The following is a 24,986-nucleotide window of genomic DNA, read 5'->3' on the forward strand; positions in this document are numbered from 1 at the left end:
AATATAATTTTTAGTTTATAGAATAACAACAACTCTTAATTAAGTACCATAAATGCTCACTATTTCACACTGAAATTAATACTCACTCTCCATATTTCCTATAAAAAAATCACTACTAAACTCTTTTGTAGTTTGTGAGTAGAGTTTAAGTGAATAAATGAGCATTTATGGTATCTAATTCATTTTAATTCAACAAAAATGATTGAATATCTTTGATTAAGATATTTATTTTAGTTGATAGAATAAGAATAACATTTAATTTAAAATATAGAACTATAAATTAATATGTTTGTACTATTAATGTTATTGTATATTATATTTTTGGAATTCATTTAAATTTTTAAATTTTAAAGATTAATTGACTTTCAAATGGTACCTACCTACCTACCAATAAATAAAATGTGATTATTTTAATTAGTGAGAATAATAAAAATCAATCATATTTATTAAATTTAAAATTTAATATTTTACAAAAATACAATTTTAATGAAGTTGAATTTTTATATATGAAAATATATTTCTTTGAATTTATTCTTTCATAATCACATTTTAGTAGCTTTTATGAGCGAATGCAAAGATGACTCAAATTATACGGAAGCCTATTCATCAGAGATTTTACTGTCTGGTATTTCATCTTTCTTTTCTTTAGTTATTTATTTATAAAGGGCTAATGTTTGTGAGTAAAGAGGGCTAATGTCTTCCATCTCTTTTGATAAATCTGAAAGAATAATTAAAATGCTTGATATAAATTTGCTGTCTAGATTTCCTATATAGAATTAACCAAATTTATCTAATAATATGTATTAGACTGTTCTTAAGAAATTAAGCTTATTATCTGCTTTATCTTTTTTGATGAGGTCTTTTATATAGTACTTAGTAGTTAAGATGAGATTTTTTTCAATTTTCTTATCCAAAATAGCTCTAACTCCCATTAATTGAGTGTTGTTCATCAAGTATTCAATCAAGGGTTTTGGTTGCTTTTTTAAGTATAACTCGAAAGCTTTAATAAGGAATAAATTATATTCTTTAGGAAGTAAGCTTATGGCTTGCTAGAGCATTTCCTTGCTTTTAAAGACTTTTTTCAAAACGAGAGTAGCAATTTAGATATTTTTGGAGGGATCTTCTTCATCTTTTTTTATGAACAAGCCCTGTGGTAAAGAAATAGCTAATTTTTTGCATATTAAGACAATAGTGTTTTCAATAACAAGACGGAGAGTGTAGTGTATATTATTTGAAAAGAGAGTCATATTGATATCGGAGTGGTTATTTTCAATGTAAGTAATAGAATTTTAAGAAATTTAGATCATAAGCATAGCATCTTCAATTAATTAGTTAAGTTGCATAATCACTTCTTAAGATCCTGACTTCTTTTTGTCCATCATTTCCTTTCTTAACTACTCAATGTATTTCTACAAGCTAGGCTATGCTATGCGATACAATTTATTTTCGAAATCATCACCCTTATCATTTTAATTTATTATTTTAGCTTCTAGGAGAATGGAAATGAATTCGTCTTGATTGAAGAGATTATTTCCTTTATCTCTTTACTCTTCAGTTTACTTTTTAGTTGGTTTTTATGCTCCTCCTTTCTTATCTTTTTTGTTTTCAAAAGCTCTAGTTGAAACGCTAGCACTAGCAGCAGGAGGTTATTTCTTTCCTTTTCCTCCTTTCTTTTTCTTACCTCCATCCTCACTGTCATCATCACTATCATCCAGAGTCTTATCTTTCTAGATAGCCTTTTATGGATTTTCTTATAGCTAAGTGATAATATTTTATTTAAGGCCTGTAACGCATTTCTCAATATAATGATGACTAAATATCATAGTCTCATCTAATTCCACTTCAGTAAGCTTCAAATGCTTATTCACAATTGTCTCAATATCTGCTTCAGTTAAACAAGTAGGGAACATAAACGACAAGTCTGTGTAACCTATTAAATTAAAATTATAACCATTTTAATAAACCATAGCTGTATTTTTTTTAGCAATTATCTGAGAAACTTCAAAAAAAATTTATTCTTATTTTAAAATTTATTTAATAATTTATTTTCTTTTTCAGATTTCAACAAATTATATTTAAATTTTGATAATTAAAATAGAACTTATTTTTAATTATTTAAACAGATTAACTCGCTTATTTTGTTGATTTTATAATAAAAGTCCCTCACTTATTTAATTTATAATTATCAAATATTAAATCTTATATTTGATATTCTATTATTTTAATTAAGTTAAGCCTATTTAGAGAGCGCGAAATGAAATGATTGATAGAATAAATGAATGAAAAAGTATTAAAAATGACAATACCTTCTTCTAAGAGCAAGTTGACAATTTGTTCTTTTAATTCTTCAAGTGAGTCTTTGTAAAAAGCGCAGTCATCTAAAAGAATGATTTAATCTCTGAACATCTGCTTCAGAGTTTCTTCTGGCTTTTAGATGAATAGCTTTTATAACATACTGTATTCAATGTATTTATTTTATTTCAAGAAATCACGAATAGTGTTTTCTTAATTCCTTTAGAATCTTGTAGGAACAAATTAGCCGCTAATAATTTTTCCTTCAATGGCTTCACTGCTAATGAGATCTTCTATTATTTCTTGCAATTATCTTTATTCTATTTAATAATCTTTTGCCAAGCTGGACAACAAAATAGGCTTTGTTGCACCTCTAAATAGACCTCTGAATTTAGATTTAGTTAATTCTTAGTAAGTAAGTGTACAGAGCTTATCTCCTATAATGTTTCCATCAATAATATTATTGTCAATTCTGTATTAAAGTTGCTCTTTCAAAAATTACAATGTCAATGAATACTTGCTAGTTAATTCAAAAAGGAATATTTGAGATTATTATTGTAAATCTTCATTAATTTCCTCACATATTTGATTTAAATAATTGCTTGTTATAACTTCATTGCCTACTCTAATAAAGTCCTTTTTGTTCTTCTTTATTATTTTGGGGACTCTGTTTTCAACAACATCTTCAGTAACATTTAAAATAGGAGGAATTTCTAAAACTTGAATTCTTCCTCTTTCACTTATTAACTATGCTAACTATTCATCTAAATGTTCAGGAGTCATATATTCCTAACCATCTTGACTGTAAATTAGATGTAATCCATAATCATTGATAATTTTATTTACTAATTCTACAATGACTCTATCTGAAAACTTATTTGTGCAGGTTTATTCCTATACCTCAGCCAACAATCTTTAAAGTTCTAAAATCTCGTCCATTTTATTTACCTTTTAGCTATCTATTTTCTTATTAAATTACTTGTATTTATTTTCTTTCCTGACAATCAAATAAATTTTGTTTTAATTGAATCTAATAATAATTCTTTTAATAATTTGCTCTCTCATAAACAGCCACGCAAGCAATTAAGAATAAATATCTTTGATATTTTAGTTTAATTTAATAGCCAAAAACTAAGCTATCATATGATAGGCTTATTAAAAAATGTTATTTTTTCATTTAAAAACCAATTTATTTAACAAACAAACTAATAAAAAATATCAATTAAATAATCTGTTGAATCAAGCAAACCATTAATAATAAAATAATAAAATATTTATTTAAAAAGTATAAAATTAAAGAGATAAAGTCAGTTAATTTAATTATTATAGATAGGCATTATATAATAATAAAGAAATTTAATAATTAAAGAATAATATTATTTTTGAAAATTAAAATTTTTGAAACACTCATTTATTTTTATTGTCGTCAAATTCTTCATCTTAAACTTCAACTTCTCTTTAAATAGATATGTGTTCTTCAAATTCAGGATCTCTTAGTTCCTCAATTTAGTCCTAAAGCTTTTAACCTCTTGTTTCTGAAAGGGGGAATGAGCAAGCTACACCTGCAATACCAATAATTCCTAAAGGAATCATAGGTGATATGGAAAGATTTTAGCAAAGTGTTTTCATGAAAGGAGCTGCAGTACTTCCTAAAATAAATTTATTTCAATAATTAATTAATTTATGTTATTTATTCAAAAACATAATTAATTAATTTTATTACCAACTGTACCTAATGCAGAACTAAATCCTAAAGCAAGATTTCTTACAGTTGTAGGGAACAGCTCAGCAATCCAAATATAAACGACTGTCCAAACGAAACAAATGACAAATCTCATAGACTTTAAATTTTTTAATAAAATTATATGCAGTTAGTTATGATTTTAGAATAAATTACCCCAGCAAGTATAATTTGAATAACTTTTTAGTAACAGAATGTGCTTCCAGAACAGGAGTCAGGTATGGTTAAAAATATGAAGGAGAAGGACAAGACAGTGACTATACCAACTCCAATAATTGTTGTAATTTTTCTCTTTATTTTTGGAATGAAGTGATCTAATTAATTAATTAATTTAAAATTTTAATAACAAAGTTGTTACATTTAAAATGAAAATTACCTGTAACACAATATGCAAATAATTCGCAAAGACCAATTACAAGGGAATTAATATAAATATTAAATCCGACTTAACTGATTGCAAAAGTGATTCCGTAATAAACCATTTAGATTGCTAAGAAAACAACTGCACAACATATATTTTTTACTCTCAAAGATTTAAACTTGAATAAATCGACTATTGAATATGAATTATCTTTGTCACTTGTTTTCAAAACTGATTTTAGTACATCCAATTTAAGTGGCTCTTTTTTATTAACTTTAGCTATTTCATTTAAAACTATTATAGCTTTTTCTGTGCTCTATTCATGTAGAAATCTATTTTTAAGTTTAAATGAAATTTTCATTAAAATAAATTGATTTACTTGGGGGATTCTTATATGAGGAAAATACCAAAGTTAAGGATAGTAACTGGAATACCAAAAGCAAATAAAACCAACCATCTCCAATAAGGGATTAAGTAAGCAGCTAAAATTAAAAAGCATTCACCTGCAGCAAAGAATATTTGGACTCCAATTGATGTATACTCTCTGAATGGTCCTTCTTTTTATTATAAATACAAATTTTATTATAAAAAATATGAATAGTAATTGTAGTTTTTTCTTCATATCTACAAACATAAAAATTCCACTCGGTTTCCCATATATTATTAAGCCCACCTTCCCCCCACTAACTTTACTAACGACTTACCTGGTAGTTAGTCTACATAATGTAAGTTATTTAGTAGGTATTTGATAATTGAAAATCCTTTAAATATAATATGAGGGAATTCTTTTTTTGAAATATCATCAAGAAGCATAATTAAGAAATATGATTAATAATTACATGAGTGCTCATTTAAAAAGGAAAAGTGAATAGTGATAGCAGGGTTTGCTCCTAATCCCTATAAAAACAGTCCAATACTGCAAGTAACAATATCTTTTTGAGAAAAGCCTACCATGAAAGTACCAATAGTAGCAATAAGCCAACTCCAGAAGAGAGCAGACTTTCTTCCTTTATTATCGGCGTACCATGAAAAAAAGAAGAATCCAATAAGACTACCTAAATAAGTAAGAGCAGACATAATACTATAAATAAATCCTCTATCACATACGAGAGGAGGGTCATAGTAAAATATTAAAGAATCATCATTTCTAACAATGTAATCCATGTAATTTTTTTAATCACAAACCCAACTAGCATTACAATCTGAAGCAGATATATTGCTTGGGCAATCATATTCTGGATCCATAAAAATAAAGTTGCTTTAAAGTAGAATCCAAGCACACCAGAACCATTAGAGGCCAAACCATATAAAGGCTCTTAACTAATACCAATTAGCGCTTCCAACTAAATCAAGAGCTTCTTCAAATGTAATTTTTTAAGACACTACTTATGATCTACGAGGATTTTATGGTTAATTGAGAGACTATTTCAAAGGTGTGTTTAAATCATCAACTCCGCTTATATCAGAGTGATTTATTTTGCTTACTTAATCTTTATTTGAAGAATTCATATATTGTTTACTTTTCTTTTCACTTTTATTAAATTCTTTTAGTGATTTAAAAGTATATTTGTTTTAAAAGTACACTTTTAATAATAATATTGGCAAAGGATTAAGATTTTGTTAAAAATCTAGAACCTCACTTTTATGAATCCTTAATATGCAATCAGAGACTATTAGTGATGTTATTTTAATACTTTTACTGATAAGCCAACAAAAGAAATTAAATTTAATGAGTGTAATCTTTTGAATTACTAACTCTGCCTTCATAATAAAATTATTTGAATATATTATCTTAATAATAAGTTATTTGAATACATTACAAACTATTTAAATCTTTGTCTAGAATATCTTTCTGCCTACATTTCTTTCTTAAATTTTAAGCTAAATTAAAAGGCCTAAAAAATTTGTATCAGTTAAAATATTGATTTGTTTTTTTACTTAATTAAAACACATTTTTATGTATTCTCATTAATTTTTATCCTAATTCAAAATTGTTTGTATCTCATTGAAATTTCAAAAAAACAATTTGTATGGCTAACTAGAATGGATTACTTTTTTAAGATGAAATTAAATTAAAATGTAAACAAAAAAAAATTTATTTAAAATCTTAATTTTTTATTGTTTATTAATAATTTTTTCATTAAAATTTGTTTTTATTCAACATTTTTATCATTTATCAAATATCATAAAATATGTTTGTATCTTTAATAAAATATATTTATTTCTGTTTTAAGCTTAAATTTAAAATAATAAATTAAAAAAATTATTATATTTGTTAATATATTATTTGCTTGTTAATAAATTTCTCATAAATATTCTACCTGTGGTCAAAACCTTTTTTTATTTATGGTGTTAAAAAATTTAGTTCACAGTAAAAATACAATTTAGGAATTATAAATTTATCTTTTTACTATCTAAAATTATTGAAAGATTTTCTTTCTATTTGATTTGATCAACATTAATTAATAGTAATTTCTTAATTGAAATTAAAGTAAATAACAAAATAAACACTTACTTACTTCTGTTAGTAATTTTTTGATTCTATTTTGCTTAACTAAAAATCAATTATAATTAATGTAAGAATTAAGGTAGAAGCAAATTTAGTATTTAATTTAATAATTATAAAAATTTAGCTTACCTAAATTAAATTTTTATTTTACTAAATTAAAGTTGATAATACTATTATTAATTAATTAATTATTTCTTTTTTAAAACTCTTTATTTATTTATTTATTTATTTATTTGTTCTCAGTTTGATTTTAAAGGCTATAATTATAAAATATTTATTCGCATTTTTAATTAATTACATAAAAATACTTCATAATATTAAAAGACTGCAAATTATTTATTTTTTGCTTTTCAGTGTATTTAATTATTACTTAAGAGCAAAATCTTTGGAGAATTATTAAAAATTATTTGTTTTCTGCTTATAATTTTTGATATTAACTTCTTTAAAAAATATTTATGAGACTTCTCTAAAATTAATCAGATAGCTCAATTATTTCAAGATACTAAAAGCCAAAACCTGTGCTACCTGAAGTTAAAAATTTCTTAGCAGAGGATTCTATAATTTAGAATTTGCAGCAAAAGCCTTTAAACTATGATTTGAGTAGTATTATGCCAAAGTAAGTAATGCAAATTATGCATGCATGAATTAAATAAAAGTGATGAATTCAGTTTAATCAGAAACATTTTTAATAAAGGAAAATAGAAAATAAATAAGACAAAGAGTTCAAGCCTTTTTTTAATGAGAGAGATAGACTTGGGAGACTGCTTTAAAGGCCTAAGAATGTAAATACATCTACTTAAAATAATGAATCGACCCTTGGCTTGTCAAAGAGTTTAAAAACAGCAAATATAAGTGATACTTAGTTTCAAAACATAAGTAGAGATACCAATACAAATAATTCTAAAAAGCTTTAAAATAGAGTAGAGTTTTGATTATTTTTCTTAGCTTTTTAATATAATTGTGCATTAATTTATTTAATTTAATAATTTAAGGGCTCGCTTCAACTTAATACAGTAGCTATTATGCATCTCAACGAGTTCTACTAGCAAACAAATGATTAGCAAAAGAAGGTCTTTTAAAATTATCAGAAATTTGATGAATTAATTGAAGATTAAACCGGATTGCTAAAAATAAACACTGAAGAAAACGAAAATATATCCTAAATTTCCATGAAAGATAATACAGGAGATAATACGCACAGTAAGATACCATTAGATGAAACTGTTAATGATAAAACATCTAAAATTTAGAAGTCAATAAATTATTCTATGATCAAGGATTATAGTCTTTTCTAATAACTAAAAGAGTTTTGTATATTATATTAAAAACAAGAAAACATAACTCCTGAAGCAGATTAGTTAATGAAAAATATAGCAAAAATGTATACTGAAAAAAAAAAGAGATATTAAATTTAAGTATGCTTTATTTATAATATAAATTAAAGTAAAATCTACTATTTATTCATAATAGAAATAAAAGGTGAGCTTACCTAGTATTGGCCAATATGAAATAACAAAATCTGATAATCTTATATTTCGAAAAAGTCCGAATACGATTATCTGTAAAAGTAATTTATAAAGTTTAAAAAAATAGCCTAAAGATAGTCTAGAGGTATTTATGCAGGGATAAGAATAGAGAAAATAGAAGCTATCTAAGCCATAATAATATTTTTCTTCTTTAAAAAACTCAAGGAATTAGTTAGAAGAAGAAGATACAACTTTACCATATTTAAAAATAAGTAAAATAAAATAATCTTAAAAAATATTTTGTTAACCTAATATAATTTATATCTAGGAAATTTAAAAGTAGATTATCAATCCACATATATAGATGAAGGAAAGTTATTAGATTAAATGAACTAAGAATTTTATAAATACCCTTAGGAGTTTGCATACAAATTAAAAATAGCTTAGTAAAAAGTATAAAAAATATAAAATGATTTAAAAACATGGGATGAAAGATACAAAGAAAAAATGTTTGAAAAACCTAAAGATTTAATGAATTCTTTGTGAAAAAATAAATAAAATCTTTCTAAATTTCAAAGAATTAAAAAATTAAGTTAACAAAAAAGAATATTATGAAAAAGAACTTATTTGAATTAAATTTTATTAAAAGTTTGTAAGTGAAATTAATGATTTATGAAAACATCTTTACAAATATAGCAAAAATTATTTATATAATCTTCCTGCTAAATGATATTTTGCAAGCCTTAAAAATTATTTAAATAGTAAAAATTAAATATAAAATATCATAAATTAAACTAACCTCTTTATTACTTTGAGATTTGAAGCTAATCAAATTACTTTAATGCTTCACTTTAAAATTAATTTATAATCTGTAGTCTGTCTAGATGAATTATTTATGTAAATATTATTTTATATTTATTTATCTATTTATTTTTATTTATTTTTTAACTAATAATTATTTATTTATTGATTCAAATATTTAATTATCCTTTTATGTTTTGCTAAAAATAATTTCTTTAATCATATCCGTTAGATGGTTTTAATGTGTTTAAAAATTTTTAAACTGAAAAAAAATAAAATTGTTAATAAAATGTAATTATTTAAGAGGCTTTTATTACTTAAAAGATTAGATCTAATTAAAATCATTTTATTGCCTCATTTTAAATCTATTAATAAACTAGAATTCCTTATAAATAAAATGAATACTCTTTTTGTTTAAAAAAATATTATGATAAATAAATAATGCTTTTACATCTATTTGTTATAAAGTGAGTTTCAAAGATTGATTAATTAATTAACGTGATAGATAGATAGCAAGTAAATATTGGTGAATTTCAAAAGCGATTTGTATTAAATTTGTTTTTTAAAACAGTAAATATTTATATTAATAGAATTTTAAGGTTTTTTTTGAAATTTAAATGAGTGATACTTCTAAATCAAGATCGAAAAATACCTCCTACCATAAAGAAAATACTGTTAGTTTGTAGCAGTAGTCAACTCTTTAAAATGAAGCAAATAAAGAGCAAAATAAGCCCTATTAGCAAATCATAAATGAAAGAATACAAAATAGGTTAAATGATGCAAGAAGTGCTATTTAGAAAAAAGATTATTACTCAGCAATTAATGGATTCACTAAAGTTATTTTTTTGAAACCAAACCAAGCTGAGACATATAAAGAGCTTGGAGATGCGTATAGTCAGATAAATGATATCAGCATGGCTATTATGCTTTATAAAAAGGCTAATCAATTATCTTACAGTTTAATTACAGAAGATAAAATGAAAGATCTGCTCTTTCGTAAAGGTCTTATGCTCTTAATGCAAGGCGAATATAGTGACATTTTGGAGGGATCTTAATATGAATAATTTGCTCGTTATTTAAGATATGATGTTTAATCTATCATGCAAAAAATATACAATTTTAAAGCACCTCCTTAACAAATTTAAATAACTAATGCCTCTTCTGAAGTTCCAGCATAATAAGAAGCACCAGAAGGAAGCTAAGAATAACAAATTTTAGCAGGTTTAAATGAAAGCAACAATGAAAATAAAGCTGAATAAAATGATGAGAAAAGAAAAAGAGCATTTTAGCATTTTTTAAGAGCATATTGTTATGTTCTAACATATCATAAATCTTATGCCTTAGAAGAATTAGATTTAGCTATATAAAAGGACAATAAATATATTCATGCTTTTCTTCTTAAAGGAAAACTCTTGTGGAGTTTAAATAAATATGCTGAAGGAAATGAAATATTTTGGAAAGCTGAAAATATTTTTAATGAGCATCCTGAAGTAAGAGATTTCTTGAAAATAATTGTGCCAAAAGCAGATGAGCTATTAAAAGAAACACGTTATTTGTTAGTTTAAAATTAATTAGATAGATGTCTTGTTAACGTTAAAAAAGGATTAGAATTATTCCCAAACAACACTCAATTTTTATTAATAAAAGCCTTTATATTACGTAAGCAAGGGCAATACGAAAATTCTCTCAACTTTTTACTGCTTGCTTTTCATACTTTGAGAGATAAATCATTGGAATTCGAAGTTAAAAATTAGATTGCTTTAACTTATAATGAAATGGGTACAGTCTGCTTTAATAGAAATAAATATGAAGAAGCTATTGCCCTTTTTAATGAATCTCTTTAATTTAAACCAAATGACTGGGGAGTAATCACTAACAGGGGAGATTGTTACAGGTAAATTTTATTTGAAATAAATATTAAATTACTTTAAAATGAAAAGAAATTTTAAATTCAAATTTGCAAGTGGAAGTTTGTTTTTATTCATTTATTCATGTTATATAAAAAGAATGCAAAATAGGATTGATGATGCCCTTAAAGACTATTTGAAAGCACATAAAATTATTGGAGACAAAAGTGAGCTGAATTTAAGAGTTTCGATGATGAGAAACAGCAGAGGAATAGTATTATTTAATTAGAAGAGATATGATAAAGCATTAAAGGAATTTAATGAAGCAATTAAATAAAGTGATTAAGTTGCACAATATTATTAAAATAGGGCTAAATGCTATGTAGAAATGAAGTAAATGCAAGAGGCTATTGAAGATTATATATAATGTTACAAATTAGACCCAACAAATAGTGAAGTTGGAGTTATAGTTAATAAATTAAAATAGGAATCTATATTAAAGAAAAAAGACAAATACATGAAAATTAATCATGCAAATAACTGAATAATAATAAATTACAATAAAATCAATAATTTTTACAATTAAAATAATAGGTAATTTTATTTAATTTTTATATTAAATAAGTATTTTAATATCAGTAATAAGTATTTTTAGATTAGTCCTTCATTCATTCATAACTACTTGAATAACTAATTATTTGTAATCTTAATTAAAAAATATACAGATATTTAAATAATTTATCAATTTTATTTTTTTCTTTTAGCATTACTTAATATTTACTTTATTTTAAGGTTGATAACTAAGAATTGCTTGATAAAAAAATTATAAATTTAAAGAAAGATAGATAGAATATAAAATAAAATTATTAAAATCAACATAATCTTAACCCTATTTCGTATCTATTTTATCAATAAAAATATTTGATTTTATTTAATCTTAAATGAAAATGTATAAAAATATTATTTAATTTATTTAAAATATTTCTAAGAAATTAAGCTATTAAAAATATTTTATATAAACTTTTTTGAATGATAATTATATTAATTAGAAAAAAAATGTTATTAATTATCAAAAAAACGATTAGTCGAAATATTATTGCATATCATTATTGAATATTTATTTAATATGAAAAATATTGTTAATTATCTGACTTAAGTAAGAATACAAATATATTTTAACTTTTACTTAAAAATAATTTATTTTAAGTCATAACAAATTTTCTTAACTACTTGAATTTATATATATATATAGTTATAGATTTGGTGAGTAAAATAAATTGATATTTCTATTTGATTTTTATGGAATAATCCAAAAATGCAGCTCTATTCTGGAAATTTCTGAGTTTTAAATTTTAGTCTGACAAATTTGGAATAAAAAGTTATCAAAAATTTGATCTATTATAATTTAAAAACAATTAATTAAATAAATAGGTTTGGTTTAACAAGATTTTGTAATATGATGATAGTAATAACATTCATAATTTGATAATATATTAAATTGACTGATAATTTATTATTCTCAAAATTATGGTAATTAATTACTTTTAATATATCAGGAATAAATACTTTGCTTTAAAAATTTATTATTTTGAATAAAGTTTGATTAGTATTGTTCTAACAAGCAAAATTTATTTATAGATTAAATTCTTTTTCAATAAATTCAAAAATTATATCAAATGTATTTGATTGATTTCTTATTTAAAATTAATCTCAAGGTAAACGCAAAGAAGAAAACAATCATTTTTATCTAGATAGTATTTAAGGAGATAAATATATAAGTGATTTGATAAAAAATATATCATTTTCTAGACTATTTAAAATATATATAAATAGAAATAAAGAATTCATTACAGAATAAGAGTGTTTAGTATTATAAATTTGTCTATTCAAAGCTAAATCTAACATAAGTGACAGTAAAAAATAATATGTCATTCTGATGATGCAATCTCAAAAATCAAAAAATTGCCATTACTTAAAAATTTAAGTATATTTTTTACATTGAGTTTTCTATGCTCAGGAGATTAGCTCTATCAAAGCTATGAGAAAGGGATAAAGGCAAATCATTATAAATGCATGCAAATAAATCTTCGCATAAAATAATAATTAAATAATTAAGAAAAAACAAATAAACAAATAAGCAATAGAGTTATAAGAAAAATATCTTAGTTAATTTATAAAAATCTTTAAAAAATCAAGTTTTAATATGAGCAAAGAATAGTATGTTTTTGATTATCCCTTCGAAACCGTACTCAAAGGTTTCTGGCATAAATACCCTCATCCTGATTTGAGTTTTGTGAAAGATAATTTCGTTTTGAGCTACGATATAATTGACGAGTAGACATTACACGTAAAGAGATTAATGTATTCCAAAATGTACAAATATTTATGGTGCTATACAATCGAAGATATTAAAATATACTTTGATAAACGTGCAATGGAAATGAAATCTAAAATAATAAAAACATCTTCTATGTTCCCTCCTACTGGTTAAGCTGTTGAACTGATATCATATAAAGCTTTAGAAGATTTCAAAACTGTTTACGAAAAAACTATACAAGGAACAGAAGAAGGATTTATAAAGAAATACGCAAAGAAATTTAATAACACATTCTAAAAAGGTTGCCAGATTATTGAAGAAAACTGTAAAAAAATAACTGAGGAAATGAAATCTAATTGATTTTGTGTTCACAATCGATAATTGATTTTACGTAGAAAAGCAACTGAATAAAATAAAAATTTGTATGAGATAGCTTGCGAGAAGGTAGGTGCTTACTAGTCTTTAACTAACAAACTAAAAACAAATAAACTAATTAAAAAGACTATTCAAAATATCAATTGGAATAAATTAATACTGCTAACTAATTAATTAATCAATTAATAAATAAACAAATACTTACTTACTTAATTTATTTTTGATTATTATTTATAATTAAAAACTCTAAATTTCTACTGCAAATTGGATGTCTTTTACCCCAGAATAATCAAAAAAATTAATTAATATTGATCATAATGAAAAAATAAAAAGGTATTAATTCAATTCATATTTGACTTTAAACAATCACACTTCTGAAGGAAAATCTTTAGTAAAACTGTTCTTTCTCTGTTTGCCAAAAATTCATTTAAATTAATTATAACTTACATATTTCAATAAAAAAAATAAACAGCAGAAATCAGCTAACCCTTTCTTCTATCATAAAGAAGATTTTTATCTCTATTAATATTTTATTTATTAGTGCTTTCTACTAAATCACTATCTATTTCAAATAACTATATATTTGTGTATATATTCAATATTTCATCTTATCTCTTTTCAAAATATTCATAAATTCTTCTAATTTCTTTAATTAGCAACTTTTATTTCCACTTCAAATAGATTTTTAAAAAAGCTTATTTATTAAAACTTTCATCAAATTAAATAAACAGAGAGGTAGGTTTTCACCAATCAAAGAAATGGAATTTTTATAAAGATATTGGAAATTTTCTGATATTAGTTCAAGTATTCTATCTGTTAAACTAATTTTTTAAATATATTAATAATAATAAACATGTATATAAATGGAGATTTACAATTACTGCAAATAAATTTAAAATAGAAATAAAATAAATATATTGATAAATAATAAGTAAAGATTGAAATATTAATAAAATATTCCTTTCTAATTTTAAATTTTATTTATTAAAAATAAGATTAACATTCACCATAAATAAATTATCTATCAGATTTTCCACAAAAGCTCATAGCTTTCTTCATTCTATCTCAATAATAATGTATTCAATAAATTTAATTATAAAATATTAAAAATTTTCATTTTATTTATCTTAGAAAAAAATTAACATTTAATTATAATTTTAATTCCTCTTAAAATAGAAATGATATTATTTCCCTAAATAATAGTATCATTTTTTCAACTTAGTCTAATAAAAAAATTCTTAAAGTAGGACAATTTTTTTATTTAATATTTTTAAAATATTTGTTTTTAAAAATGAATTTAAATTAAAAAATTTGATTTTAATTTTAAAAAACAAAAGATTTTAACTTTTTTAATATTATTTTTCTGAAATAAATTTAAATTGAGTAAAATTTATTTGTTTTTTCTAAAATAATTTTGATTTTCTAGAATAAAGACAATGATATAAATATTAAAAATTTTAAAAAAGTTATTTTAATTATCATTTTAAATTTCAATTTAAAGAAGAATAAATTTGAAAAAATATTTTTTTAAAATATTTTTAAATTTTTCAAACCAAAATGATTAAAATTGATATAAAATAATTTATATTGAGAAAATTAAAGACATTTTTTTATAATTTGATTTCATAGCAAATTGTTTAAGTGTACAAAAAGTTAGTAAGCAGTTTTACAAAGATGAAAAATAATTACATTTTTCTATATAAAAAGAAAACCAGTTTACAGAAATAGTTTTTTAAATTAAAAATAGATAGATTTATGTGATAAATTGATTGGTCTTTGGGTCAATTTTAATTTTGTATAGAACCATTTTTCTAGTTCTTTAAATAATCTTCCTTTAAATTTCTAATAATACCTTCTAATTCTTTTTCTACTGAAGGACTAATTTAGTGAATTTTAGCAAAGTTACGAGCGAAGGTGTGGGGATCATCACTTTCCCTAAGTGAGATTGTAACGACTTTATTTTTGCTTAAACTGACTTTAAATTGAGAGAAAGGCTTTTCTTTTTAGACTTATCTAGAAAGGAGAGTGGGGGGAGCTGGTTTAAGCTTTTTTAATGAATCATAACGCTCTCCTTTACTTACTTTTTCAAGCTTTTATTTTAAAATTTAAGATCTTTAGAATCCTGTTTTAACTCTTCCTACAGATTTTTCGAAATCACGCACAAGGTCTTTTGCATCGATTTTTTCATTAATTCCAGAAATCCTTGACCTATTTACATTAGGCTTAAAGGTACATTAATTTAATTCTTCTTATTGTTTTTCATAATAAATTTATTCTTCCTTTTTTACTCTCTCCTCCAAAGGTTCGACTTAATACAGGCGATCAAATATATTTACATGTCCATTGTATTTTAAAAGTATAGAATGCTCATTAATTTTGCTATTAATTGACAAATCTGGCTTAAAAGTGCACTACTCCTTTTCTTTTTAATCTTTTTCTTATCTTAAATTAAATATCTTTTCATTTATTTTTTCCTACTTTTTATATAAAATCTTATATCTTTCTAGTTAAAACCTTGATGGAGAAATCTAGTCAGAACCTTGCAATGATCCTATTTATAATTTAATAATTACATCAATATATTATATAAAACTTTCTTAAAATATAATCGATTAATTTAACATTATTTTTTTAATTTGTATTTTTAAATTACCATTTCTATTTTCATAACCGTTGTTCATTCCACACTCTTCTTCATATTCCCTCTATTTTTACTCATAAACATCTGGTGTTAAGCCTTCAATTGGATTCTCCTATAAAAACTTATAAGTATTATGCAACTCTAAGTGTTCTGATGTTTTTTCTATTTTAGGATGGAAAGTAAGCATCTCTCCTCTTCTGTAGCAGAATTCTTCAAATTATTTTGGCTTCAAGAAACCTATTTTTTTATAAGCGAATTGATCGATTTCAAGTTCCTTCCAAGCTTCTACTAGTTTGATCAACTATTCTTCGAAAGAAGAATCACTCATAATATACTCTTCTTAATTCTAATTATACTTCAGTAAGTACTCTCTAATTAAATTTACTGTCGCTATTGTGGTAAGCTTAACAGGATCAAGAAGTATTCTAATTAAGCAATAAACTATTTCAGTAGATATTACTTCAACCTATTCATTGTTAATAGAACAAACATTCCAAAATTCTTCATGAAAATACCTTAAAATAAAATAAAATAATATAATTTTTTCATATTTTGAATAAAAATTGAAAAATGTTTTTATAAAAACAAACAAAAAAATCAACTTATTTATTCAATTTATTTATTTATTCAACTAACTAACTGTTAATATTTTTAAATATTTAAAAAATTTACATTTCTGCAAATCTCCTTTTTACTTCCATTTGCTTAGTTGAACTAGGATTGTTTTAAAAAGGAAGTATATGACAATTTTCATCGTACTGCAAACACTAAAATACTTTCAATTGATAGAGCACTCTACCTATTTGTTCGAAATTCAAATTGTTCTTTCTCATAAGGTCTACTTGCTATAATGCATTATTCAAAGTATTTTCCATTTTGTAAGTCAAAAGTTGGTTTGATTTTTTTGAAATTTTTCGAGAATTAGCAGATTCTTTTGCCTATTTTGAAATTAGCTTATCAAGTAACACTGTTTTTTCTTTTTTGACTTCACTGTAGTGATACAAACGAAGTTAAGCTCGATTGGCTGATAGAGATCTGCTTTGATAGTGCTGTTAGGATGAATTTAGACCTGATCTGTTTTATGATTATCTTAAATATTCTGTGTAACTAGCGTTTAAAGATTGTTGTCTTTATCCTTGATAAATATAATCATAATTGCTACTGCGACTGCTTCTAAAATTTTAGAGTTAATTTTGCTGAGAAAAAGAGCGATTTTAGCTGTTATACATACTGTTTGTGCTGCGATTATGTGCAGATTGCTAATTGTTAAGATTAGTAACACTCTTTGTAGTTAAACTGTAGGCTAATTCACGAATTTCGCGAGGAGATAAAATCTTTTAAAGCTCAGTGGATACTAACTATAGATTATGATTGCGCTAAACTTACTATGAGGATGAGGATCTTAGATTATTCATTTTTTGCTCGTAAGAATTAGTCAAGTAATTTTACAAATTTTCAACTTTCTTGATTTTTTAATGATGCAGGAGTTGGGGAGAGTCTTATGAGTATATTGGCGACTACTGAGCCTTCACTTAAGAAGGATCTGTTGATTAAATGTTAGGGTTGCTTATAAAAATATTGTGAGGGGAATTTGCTTAAGCTCCTTAAGAGTTTGCTACTTGATTATTCATCAAATAAGCTTACTCTTCTATTTGTTCATGCTATTGTGAAGATGGTTGCATTTATTTTTTAGTCTTTTTTTCTTCTTTACACTATAACTCTTCTAATCACAGCTAGCTTATTCAATATGGTAAAACTTATGGTTTGATCTATCTTTTGTTTGTTATCAAATAAAGGATATCCCCTATGTTTTTAAATACCGAGCACTTATACTTTGGAATGCGAAAACAAACGATACCTTTCTTTAGAGAAAAAGCTTTTGTAAAGTAAAATAATATAAATTATTACTTTTGATTAAATAAATAAATAAAAAAAGAATAATAAATAATTTATGAATAAATAAATGTTGATTAGTTCAGCATTTTAATATATATCTTTATTTGTTTCATATATAATTTTATTAAGCAACTATAAATAAATTAATAAATAACATACTAATTAAATTAATTTCTAAAACAATGAATGCAATTTATTTTTCTTTCTCTTTTTACTGTTTCATAGTCTTTCCATTCTAATTTTCAAAAATTGCTTGTAAATAAATAACCAATTAAAAATAAATAAAAAAATTAATGGATTTGTTAGTAATTTAACAAGAGTCTATTTAATATTTTGATTTGTAGCTCCTTTTATTTAAATTATTTAATAAATTTTTATTATTTAAAAAAGATCTTCCAACTTTTCCATTTAATTAAATTTTATGTGATAAAAATAAATTTTTACAAAAATTTAAAAGTAAATAAATAAATACATACATACATTCATTTCTATAAATTACTGGATTCTTTCCTTTCATTATTTGTTAACAAATTTTATTTATTTTTAAATTAATTTTAAAAAAAATATTTTAATATTAAAATTAATACAAAAAATTGTTCTAAATTTAAATTTTCTAAGTTTAAATTTTTTATTAAATTTAATTAACCAAGTATAACTCAATTAATAAAATTTTAAAATCTTTAATTATTTCTTATTAGGGTTTTATTATATATTATAGTTATTTGCTGTATATTTTCTTTAGATTGTAAACTGTAATATTAATATAAAAAATAATTATATTAATAATTTTTTTATTATTTTAATCGAATTGTGTTCATATTTACTTTTTAATTTAAATAAATTTATGATTTTTATTTTTATTTTTTAAAATAAAAAAATTATTTACTAATTTAAAAATAATAATTTTATTGCTTCTTTATTTTACTTACTTTACTTAATTATTTATCGATTAATTTATTTATTAAGAAACCATATATAACTTAATTTTATTCATAATTTATTTTTATTGTTTATTATATTTTGAATTAAAAAACAAAATTTTTATTTTATTTTTTTTAAGATTTAATTTTTAAAAGAAATAGAATTTTTTTATTTTATAAATTTTTATCACCAAAATTTATCATAAATAAAATGAATTAAAAAAAAAATGGCTTAGAACTAACAATTTCAAATATATTTTTATTTAATTTTAAACTCATTAATACTCAAACCATTAGATTTTAATTAGGTTGGCTATAAAATAATTGATATAAACAATAAAATAAATAAACCTTAAAATATTAATACATGAAACATTTGATTAAATTCGATACGATGTGTTAAAGTGGAAATATATAATGTTTAAATATTTAAAACTGTTAAGATTATTAAAATTAACATACTTTTAACTAAAATAAATGTATTACTTGTAAATAAAAATTTAAAAAATAAGATTATTAATAATAAAGGATATATTAAATAATATCAATTCTTTCAGGAAAAGAGAGGATGCACATAAAAATAATTTGAAAATTAGAATAGGAAATAAAAGATTAATAAAGATATTTACCTTATTGTTATTGTTAATTAAATTTAATATCTTCTTTTTTGTAATCAATAATGATAAAGCAATAAATTTTTTAAAATAATTGTAAATAAATATAATTTCAAATTGCAAACAGTATATTAAATTTAAAATCATTTTAGGAAAAACTTTAAGTTTAATTATAAATTATGTAATTTAAATATATTAGTAAAGTTGTTGTTGTTACAAACCTTAATGATAACTAAATAGAGTTTATTTTAGTTAATTTTCATGACAAATGAAATTTTATTATTGAGTTTATATTGTATTTAAATAAAGATTATCCTCTTAAACCTCCATATATCAAAATTTTATCAAACTTCAATTGATTTAAGATTAATATATTAACAGTGATATTCTTAATGATTAATGGTGTCCAACAGTTACAATATTATTAGATTTAAAAATTTTAACAATATTTAATGACATTAGATAATCCGATTTATGCAAATACACATGGCAATAATACTAATAAATGCAAAAAAGATAAAAATCTCTCCAAATAATGCTTGATTAGTGTCAAAATATATTTACTAATTGATTAAATTATTATTGATAAATCATATAGTTATTAATTAGTATAGATAAATCTTCTTTTTACACAAAACAGCATCACAAATAATAGTCTGCATAACTAACTTTATAAATTTTAATAATTTCTAACCATAAGTAAAAAGAAGTATTGAATTAAATCTTAAACAGTATGTAAAATTAAATCATAAACAGTATTTGACAATTAAATAATAAATAAATCATAACCATTAAACATAATCAAGCATTTAAATAAGAATTGAGATTAATTATTTTGTTTATAATGATTTTTATAGACATTTATTACTTTTTTGTTTTATTTATTAAAATGCAAAATCAATTAAACGATAAGCAATAAAAGATAATTTACCAAAATTTATTTTTGCTTTTAGTTTAAAAAAAATAAATATGCTAAAAAAATTTTTATTTTATATTTTATATATTATGTTGTTGTATTTCATAAATCATACAATTTAAATTTAAAGTTGGACTTGGAATATTTGATTTTTTTTTTTTTAAATATTATTTATTTCTATAAACTATCATCCTAATTTTTATATTATGACTGTTTATTATATTTAAAAATCAATTTTATTTACTTATGAATAGTTAAATAATTTGCTTATTTGAAATAAAATTGGGAATAGAAAGAATAAAGAAGATTAAATTATTTAAAATAAGTGTTAATGGATCTCTTGCAAAACATGAAATATAAAAAAACCTTAATATTATGCTTTAATTTTAAAATTATATATAAGTACTGTGAAATAATTTTCTTAATTACTTTAAATTCTTCTTTCCTTGAAATAGAGCTCACTTTTTTGCCAATCAATAATATTATTCTTCATTATTAATCAATCAATATTTTATCAATTTCATCAATTTTCTTTTCATTTTCTATCTTTTCATTATTTTATTCAATATCACTTTTGTGGGAAATTATGATACCTTCCATTTTTTTACTTCTCAAATCTATTTTAAATTAGTGATCTTAGCCTTCTTTGTCATCTTGATATACAAATTTTATTTAAAATATTTCTTCTAATTAATTTAAAACTTGCCTCAATTATAATTCATCACCTTTAAAATTATCGTTTAAAATTTTTGCCAAAGATATGAATTTATGCTATGCTCTATTAATTTTATTCTATTTTATTATTATTTCTTCTTATTTATCTTCATTTTCAATGATTTATTGTAAATCAATCAATTCATCAATCTTTTATGAAATCTCTTCATCATTTTAAAAAAATTCATTTTTAATTTTTCTTACATTTTCTGTTAGTTCTTTATAATTGTGGTGATAATCTTCACGTTATGCCATTTCATCTTAATTTTGTAGAATTATAATCTTAAAAAATATAAGTAAATTCTGAAAGTTATTTTTTGAAATACCTTTTTCTTTTTTTAGTTTTTGGTATTTGTAAAGAACTTAACTGAAAATGGTAATAAAAGACTAATGATATTTTTCAAAATAATCTTCGAAATTATGAAAATATAATAATTTCGATTCTATATTCCTGTTTTCATCTTCAAATAAGGATTCTGTGTATTATACAGCTAGCATAAACTCTATCATGGAATTAAGAATTCTTTAAATAATTTCTTCAATATTAGTTTCAATATTATCCTCATTAAATGGGAATTAAAGGATTTTACGTAGTTCATTTAGTTCCTTATTAATTTAGTCTTTAAATTTCTAACATTGTAAATTTTTTTCTAAAATATTTTAATTTTCCCTTTTTTCATCTTCCGACATTTCATATTACAATATTCCATATTACAACATTTCATGTTACAACATTTCATATGACAACATTTCACCTTATTGCAGTAATTAATGCAATTTTTTATTTTCTTATTCTCTGATCTTTAATAATCTTTGTTTATTTTATAATAATATAATATTTAATTTTCCTCACCGTTTAAATGATGAGGCGATGAATGAATTTTTTATTTTCTTATTCTATGATCTTTAGAAATCTTTGTTTATTTTATAATTATATAATATTTAATTTTCCTCACTAATATCTAAATAAGAAAAAGTTTAAAAGATGGACTTATAATATGAATATATCTATATTTTTATATTATCTGCTTTGAATAAAATGCTATCTATATATTCCAATCATTATAACAATTAGTTTAATTGTAGGGTTAAAATATCCTCTTAGTAAGCAACTGTGATTCAACAAAAAAATAGTATCAGGTCTATGTTGTTACTAGATAAACAAATTTGAGCAAATAGTTTCTTTAAAATATGTGTATTTAAGATTGTATTATCACAACGAAAAAATATGAAGAAACGGTGAAATTTTATAATTGTTGGAATACATTTTGAAAAATTTTAATTTAATTGAATAAAAAGGGTAATTTTGTATCAAAGCCTTGTCTTTAAAACTCTCTTGACACATAATTAATGAACTCTTTTGAATTTACTGTGGCGTTACTTTTAAAAGCTGAATCATCTGTGTGTATTTAAATGTATGAAATTTCCCTTTTGCATTTAGTAAATCTATTTTGAAAGCAAATTTTTTTAAAAAAGAAAAAGTTAAAATAAAAATAATAATGAATGCACCTTTACAAATTAAACAAATGTAAAATGATTATTGCAAGAATGGAGCTGATAGTGAACACTATTAAAAGAGATTTTAATTAAAATGTTTTGAAATTTTAAAAAATTTAAACAAATAATATCCAAAAGAAATTGAAATTCTTGTTTGCTAAAATCAATATAAAATCATGGACAAAAAGTAATGATCATAGATAATAAAATAGTTTGTTTTGGTTCAACAAACTTTACATATGCTGGATATTTTTAGAATGAAGATTAGTGGTTTGGGACATCGAATATTGAAACCGTTCAATAATTTGTAAATGATTTTGAATTAAGTAATGGTTGTGAATTTATTTTATAAGAAAATCTAAAATATAGATTCAATGAATATAGAATTAGTAAATAAATTTGTTTTTATTTTAAACAAATTTATTTTAAACATTTTTTGAAAACAAGCTTAAAAATATGGTTTTACATTTCATATAAATTAGAATGAATAATTAATAAATCAGCTATATTGTTTTATAATTTATGATTAAAAATTAAAATAATTATTATTGTGATGTTGTTTTTCTTTTTTATATTAACACACATAAAATATAAAAATCAAAAAAGAAAATATTTAAAAAAAAACTTTTACTATTATTGATTCAGATATTAATAGAATTTTATATAATAAAGCTTAATTTACTATATTTTACTATTATAAAATATAAATTTTAGGCAGTATCAATAAAGGTTATAAAATCAAGATCATTTAAATTTGCTTACAAATTATCTTAATTGGTAAATTATATGCGGAAATTATTTCTATTTATGCTTGTGAAATAACTAATGTACTCAGTTATAAATTTAATGCAACCAAATAATCAAAATAAAACTAAAATTAAAGATTAAAAATAAAATTATTTTGTAAAAATATCTATCTCCTTTACTACTTAAAGTTCCAATACGATATTTGAGTTTAAAAATGGTAAAATAGAATTAATAATTATTAAATTTATATCAATAGTATTCTATATATTTATTATTAACACATCAAAATTTGTAAGATTGAAATATAAATATACGAGTATTGTTTAAAAAACAAAAAATAAATTAATATCTAATTTTCAAAAGTGAGTGGAACATTTTATGCCTACTTTTTTTAAATATTTATCTTATATTTAAATCATTTTATATTATCTTATTTAAATTTATGCACTTTTCACATATAAATGTTGTTCTTTCTATTTCTTAAATGCAAAAACATAAGAAGACATTTATGCTTAATAATATTTATGAAATAAAATAATAAATTATAAGCAATTAAAATAGAATAAAAGTATATTTTGTTGTGTTTTTTATGTTATAAATAGCTTTTGATTATAGAAGAATTTCATTCTCTTTATTTACTCTTATAAATTTTAAATGAATAATCCTATTCCAAATTTGAATTTTAAAAGATATAAATAAATGAACTAACTTTTAAAATTGCTTAATACTAAAATATTTTGAAAGCAACAAATAAATTATTTTGAAAGGTGCAATAAATTTTATTAATGCCTATAATAATTGTTACAAACTAACTCACTTTTCATTATCTTACAAATGAAACATTAAGTAAGAATAAATAATAAATAATCTTTATAAACATAGAAGAAATATAAGTTTTTTTTGTATTTTAAATAATCAAGGTCATTAATGAGAAAAATAATAATTTAATTTAAAATAATAAAATTAAATTAAAAAAAAAATATTGTCAGCTATAATGAATACTCAAAAACTTGCTATTGTTTTGACTGTAGGAACTCTTATTCTCCTCTCATCTGTATACTACATCTACAAAATAAACTAAGTAGAATTAGAAAGTGATGATCTCCTTCATTTATCAGAACCTAATTGTAATGGTATAGGTGCATACTGTACAAATACCAATGATTGTTGTCCAGGTCTTGTGTGTTCTTATGACACGTATGTCAATTTACGTTGTTTCAAAAGGAACCAATGAGAATGAATGAATACTTTATATTTCTAATTAATAAGTTTTTGATATAAAATTTATTCTATATATAATGAAATATTAATATATTAAAACAAAAACAAATT

The 24,986-nt window shown here is 22.0% G+C and overlaps 9 protein-coding genes across 9 annotated transcripts; 6 read left to right on the forward strand and 3 right to left on the reverse strand. All coding sequences in view use genetic code 6, as the record gives it.

The window, feature by feature from the left end:
* Positions 1-542: 542 nt before the first annotated feature.
* On the reverse strand, positions 543-3,231 carry TTHERM_00354710 (hypothetical protein; the record flags this gene model as incomplete). The annotated part of the gene is made up of 2 exons (XM_001010369.3): positions 543-1,930; positions 2,307-3,231. The coding sequence occupies 2 exons, from the start codon at positions 3,229-3,231 to the stop codon at positions 543-545; spliced, it is 2,313 nt and encodes a 770-aa protein (XP_001010369.1).
* A 468-nt stretch (positions 3,232-3,699) lies between these two features.
* TTHERM_00354720 (MFS transporter) lies at positions 3,700-6,161 on the reverse strand (the record flags this gene model as incomplete). The annotated part of the gene is made up of 6 exons (XM_001010370.2): positions 3,700-3,941; positions 4,016-4,133; positions 4,190-4,347; positions 4,410-4,726; positions 4,774-4,951; positions 5,234-6,161. 6 exons carry the CDS (start codon positions 6,159-6,161, stop codon positions 3,700-3,702), a joined length of 1,941 nt encoding a protein of 646 aa, XP_001010370.2.
* A 1,197-nt stretch (positions 6,162-7,358) lies between these two features.
* TTHERM_00354730 (hypothetical protein) lies at positions 7,359-8,915 on the forward strand (the record flags this gene model as incomplete). Its single annotated transcript, XM_001010371.3, has 5 exons — positions 7,359-7,519; positions 7,598-7,823; positions 7,896-8,318; positions 8,374-8,641; positions 8,698-8,915. The coding sequence occupies 5 exons, from the start codon at positions 7,359-7,361 to the stop codon at positions 8,913-8,915; spliced, it is 1,296 nt and encodes a 431-aa protein (XP_001010371.3).
* An 872-nt stretch (positions 8,916-9,787) lies between these two features.
* TTHERM_00354740 (tetratricopeptide repeat protein) lies at positions 9,788-11,561 on the forward strand (the record flags this gene model as incomplete). Its single annotated transcript, XM_001010372.1, has 2 exons — positions 9,788-11,064; positions 11,177-11,561. The coding sequence occupies 2 exons, from the start codon at positions 9,788-9,790 to the stop codon at positions 11,559-11,561; spliced, it is 1,662 nt and encodes a 553-aa protein (XP_001010372.1).
* Positions 11,562-13,220: 1,659 nt separating this feature from the next.
* Positions 13,221-13,694, forward strand: TTHERM_00354750 (hypothetical protein; the record flags this gene model as incomplete). The annotated part of the gene is made up of 1 exon (XM_001010373.3): positions 13,221-13,694. The coding sequence occupies one exon, from the start codon at positions 13,221-13,223 to the stop codon at positions 13,692-13,694; it is 474 nt and encodes a 157-aa protein (XP_001010373.1).
* Positions 13,695-15,490: 1,796 nt separating this feature from the next.
* TTHERM_00354760 (hypothetical protein) lies at positions 15,491-18,032 on the reverse strand (the record flags this gene model as incomplete). Its single annotated transcript, XM_001010374.2, has 3 exons — positions 15,491-16,260; positions 16,363-16,865; positions 17,023-18,032. 3 exons carry the CDS (start codon positions 18,030-18,032, stop codon positions 15,491-15,493), a joined length of 2,283 nt encoding a protein of 760 aa, XP_001010374.2.
* A 3,886-nt stretch (positions 18,033-21,918) lies between these two features.
* Positions 21,919-22,581, forward strand: TTHERM_000354796 (hypothetical protein; the record flags this gene model as incomplete). The annotated part of the gene is made up of 1 exon (XM_012796810.1): positions 21,919-22,581. The coding sequence occupies one exon, from the start codon at positions 21,919-21,921 to the stop codon at positions 22,579-22,581; it is 663 nt and encodes a 220-aa protein (XP_012652264.1).
* A 20-nt stretch (positions 22,582-22,601) lies between these two features.
* Positions 22,602-22,947, forward strand: TTHERM_000354797 (hypothetical protein; the record flags this gene model as incomplete). The annotated part of the gene is made up of 3 exons (XM_012796811.1): positions 22,602-22,649; positions 22,710-22,825; positions 22,887-22,947. 3 exons carry the CDS (start codon positions 22,602-22,604, stop codon positions 22,945-22,947), a joined length of 225 nt encoding a protein of 74 aa, XP_012652265.1.
* Positions 22,948-24,648: 1,701 nt separating this feature from the next.
* Positions 24,649-24,888, forward strand: TTHERM_000354798 (ion channel inhibitory toxin protein; the record flags this gene model as incomplete). Its single annotated transcript, XM_012796812.1, has 1 exon — positions 24,649-24,888. The coding sequence occupies one exon, from the start codon at positions 24,649-24,651 to the stop codon at positions 24,886-24,888; it is 240 nt and encodes a 79-aa protein (XP_012652266.1).
* Between the last annotated feature and the right edge of the window lie 98 nt (positions 24,889-24,986).

The sequence above is a fragment of the Tetrahymena thermophila genome (assembly GCF_000189635.1).
Source record: "Tetrahymena thermophila SB210 genomic scaffold scf_8254697, whole genome shotgun sequence".
Lineage (NCBI taxonomy): Eukaryota > Ciliophora > Oligohymenophorea > Hymenostomatida > Tetrahymenidae > Tetrahymena > Tetrahymena thermophila.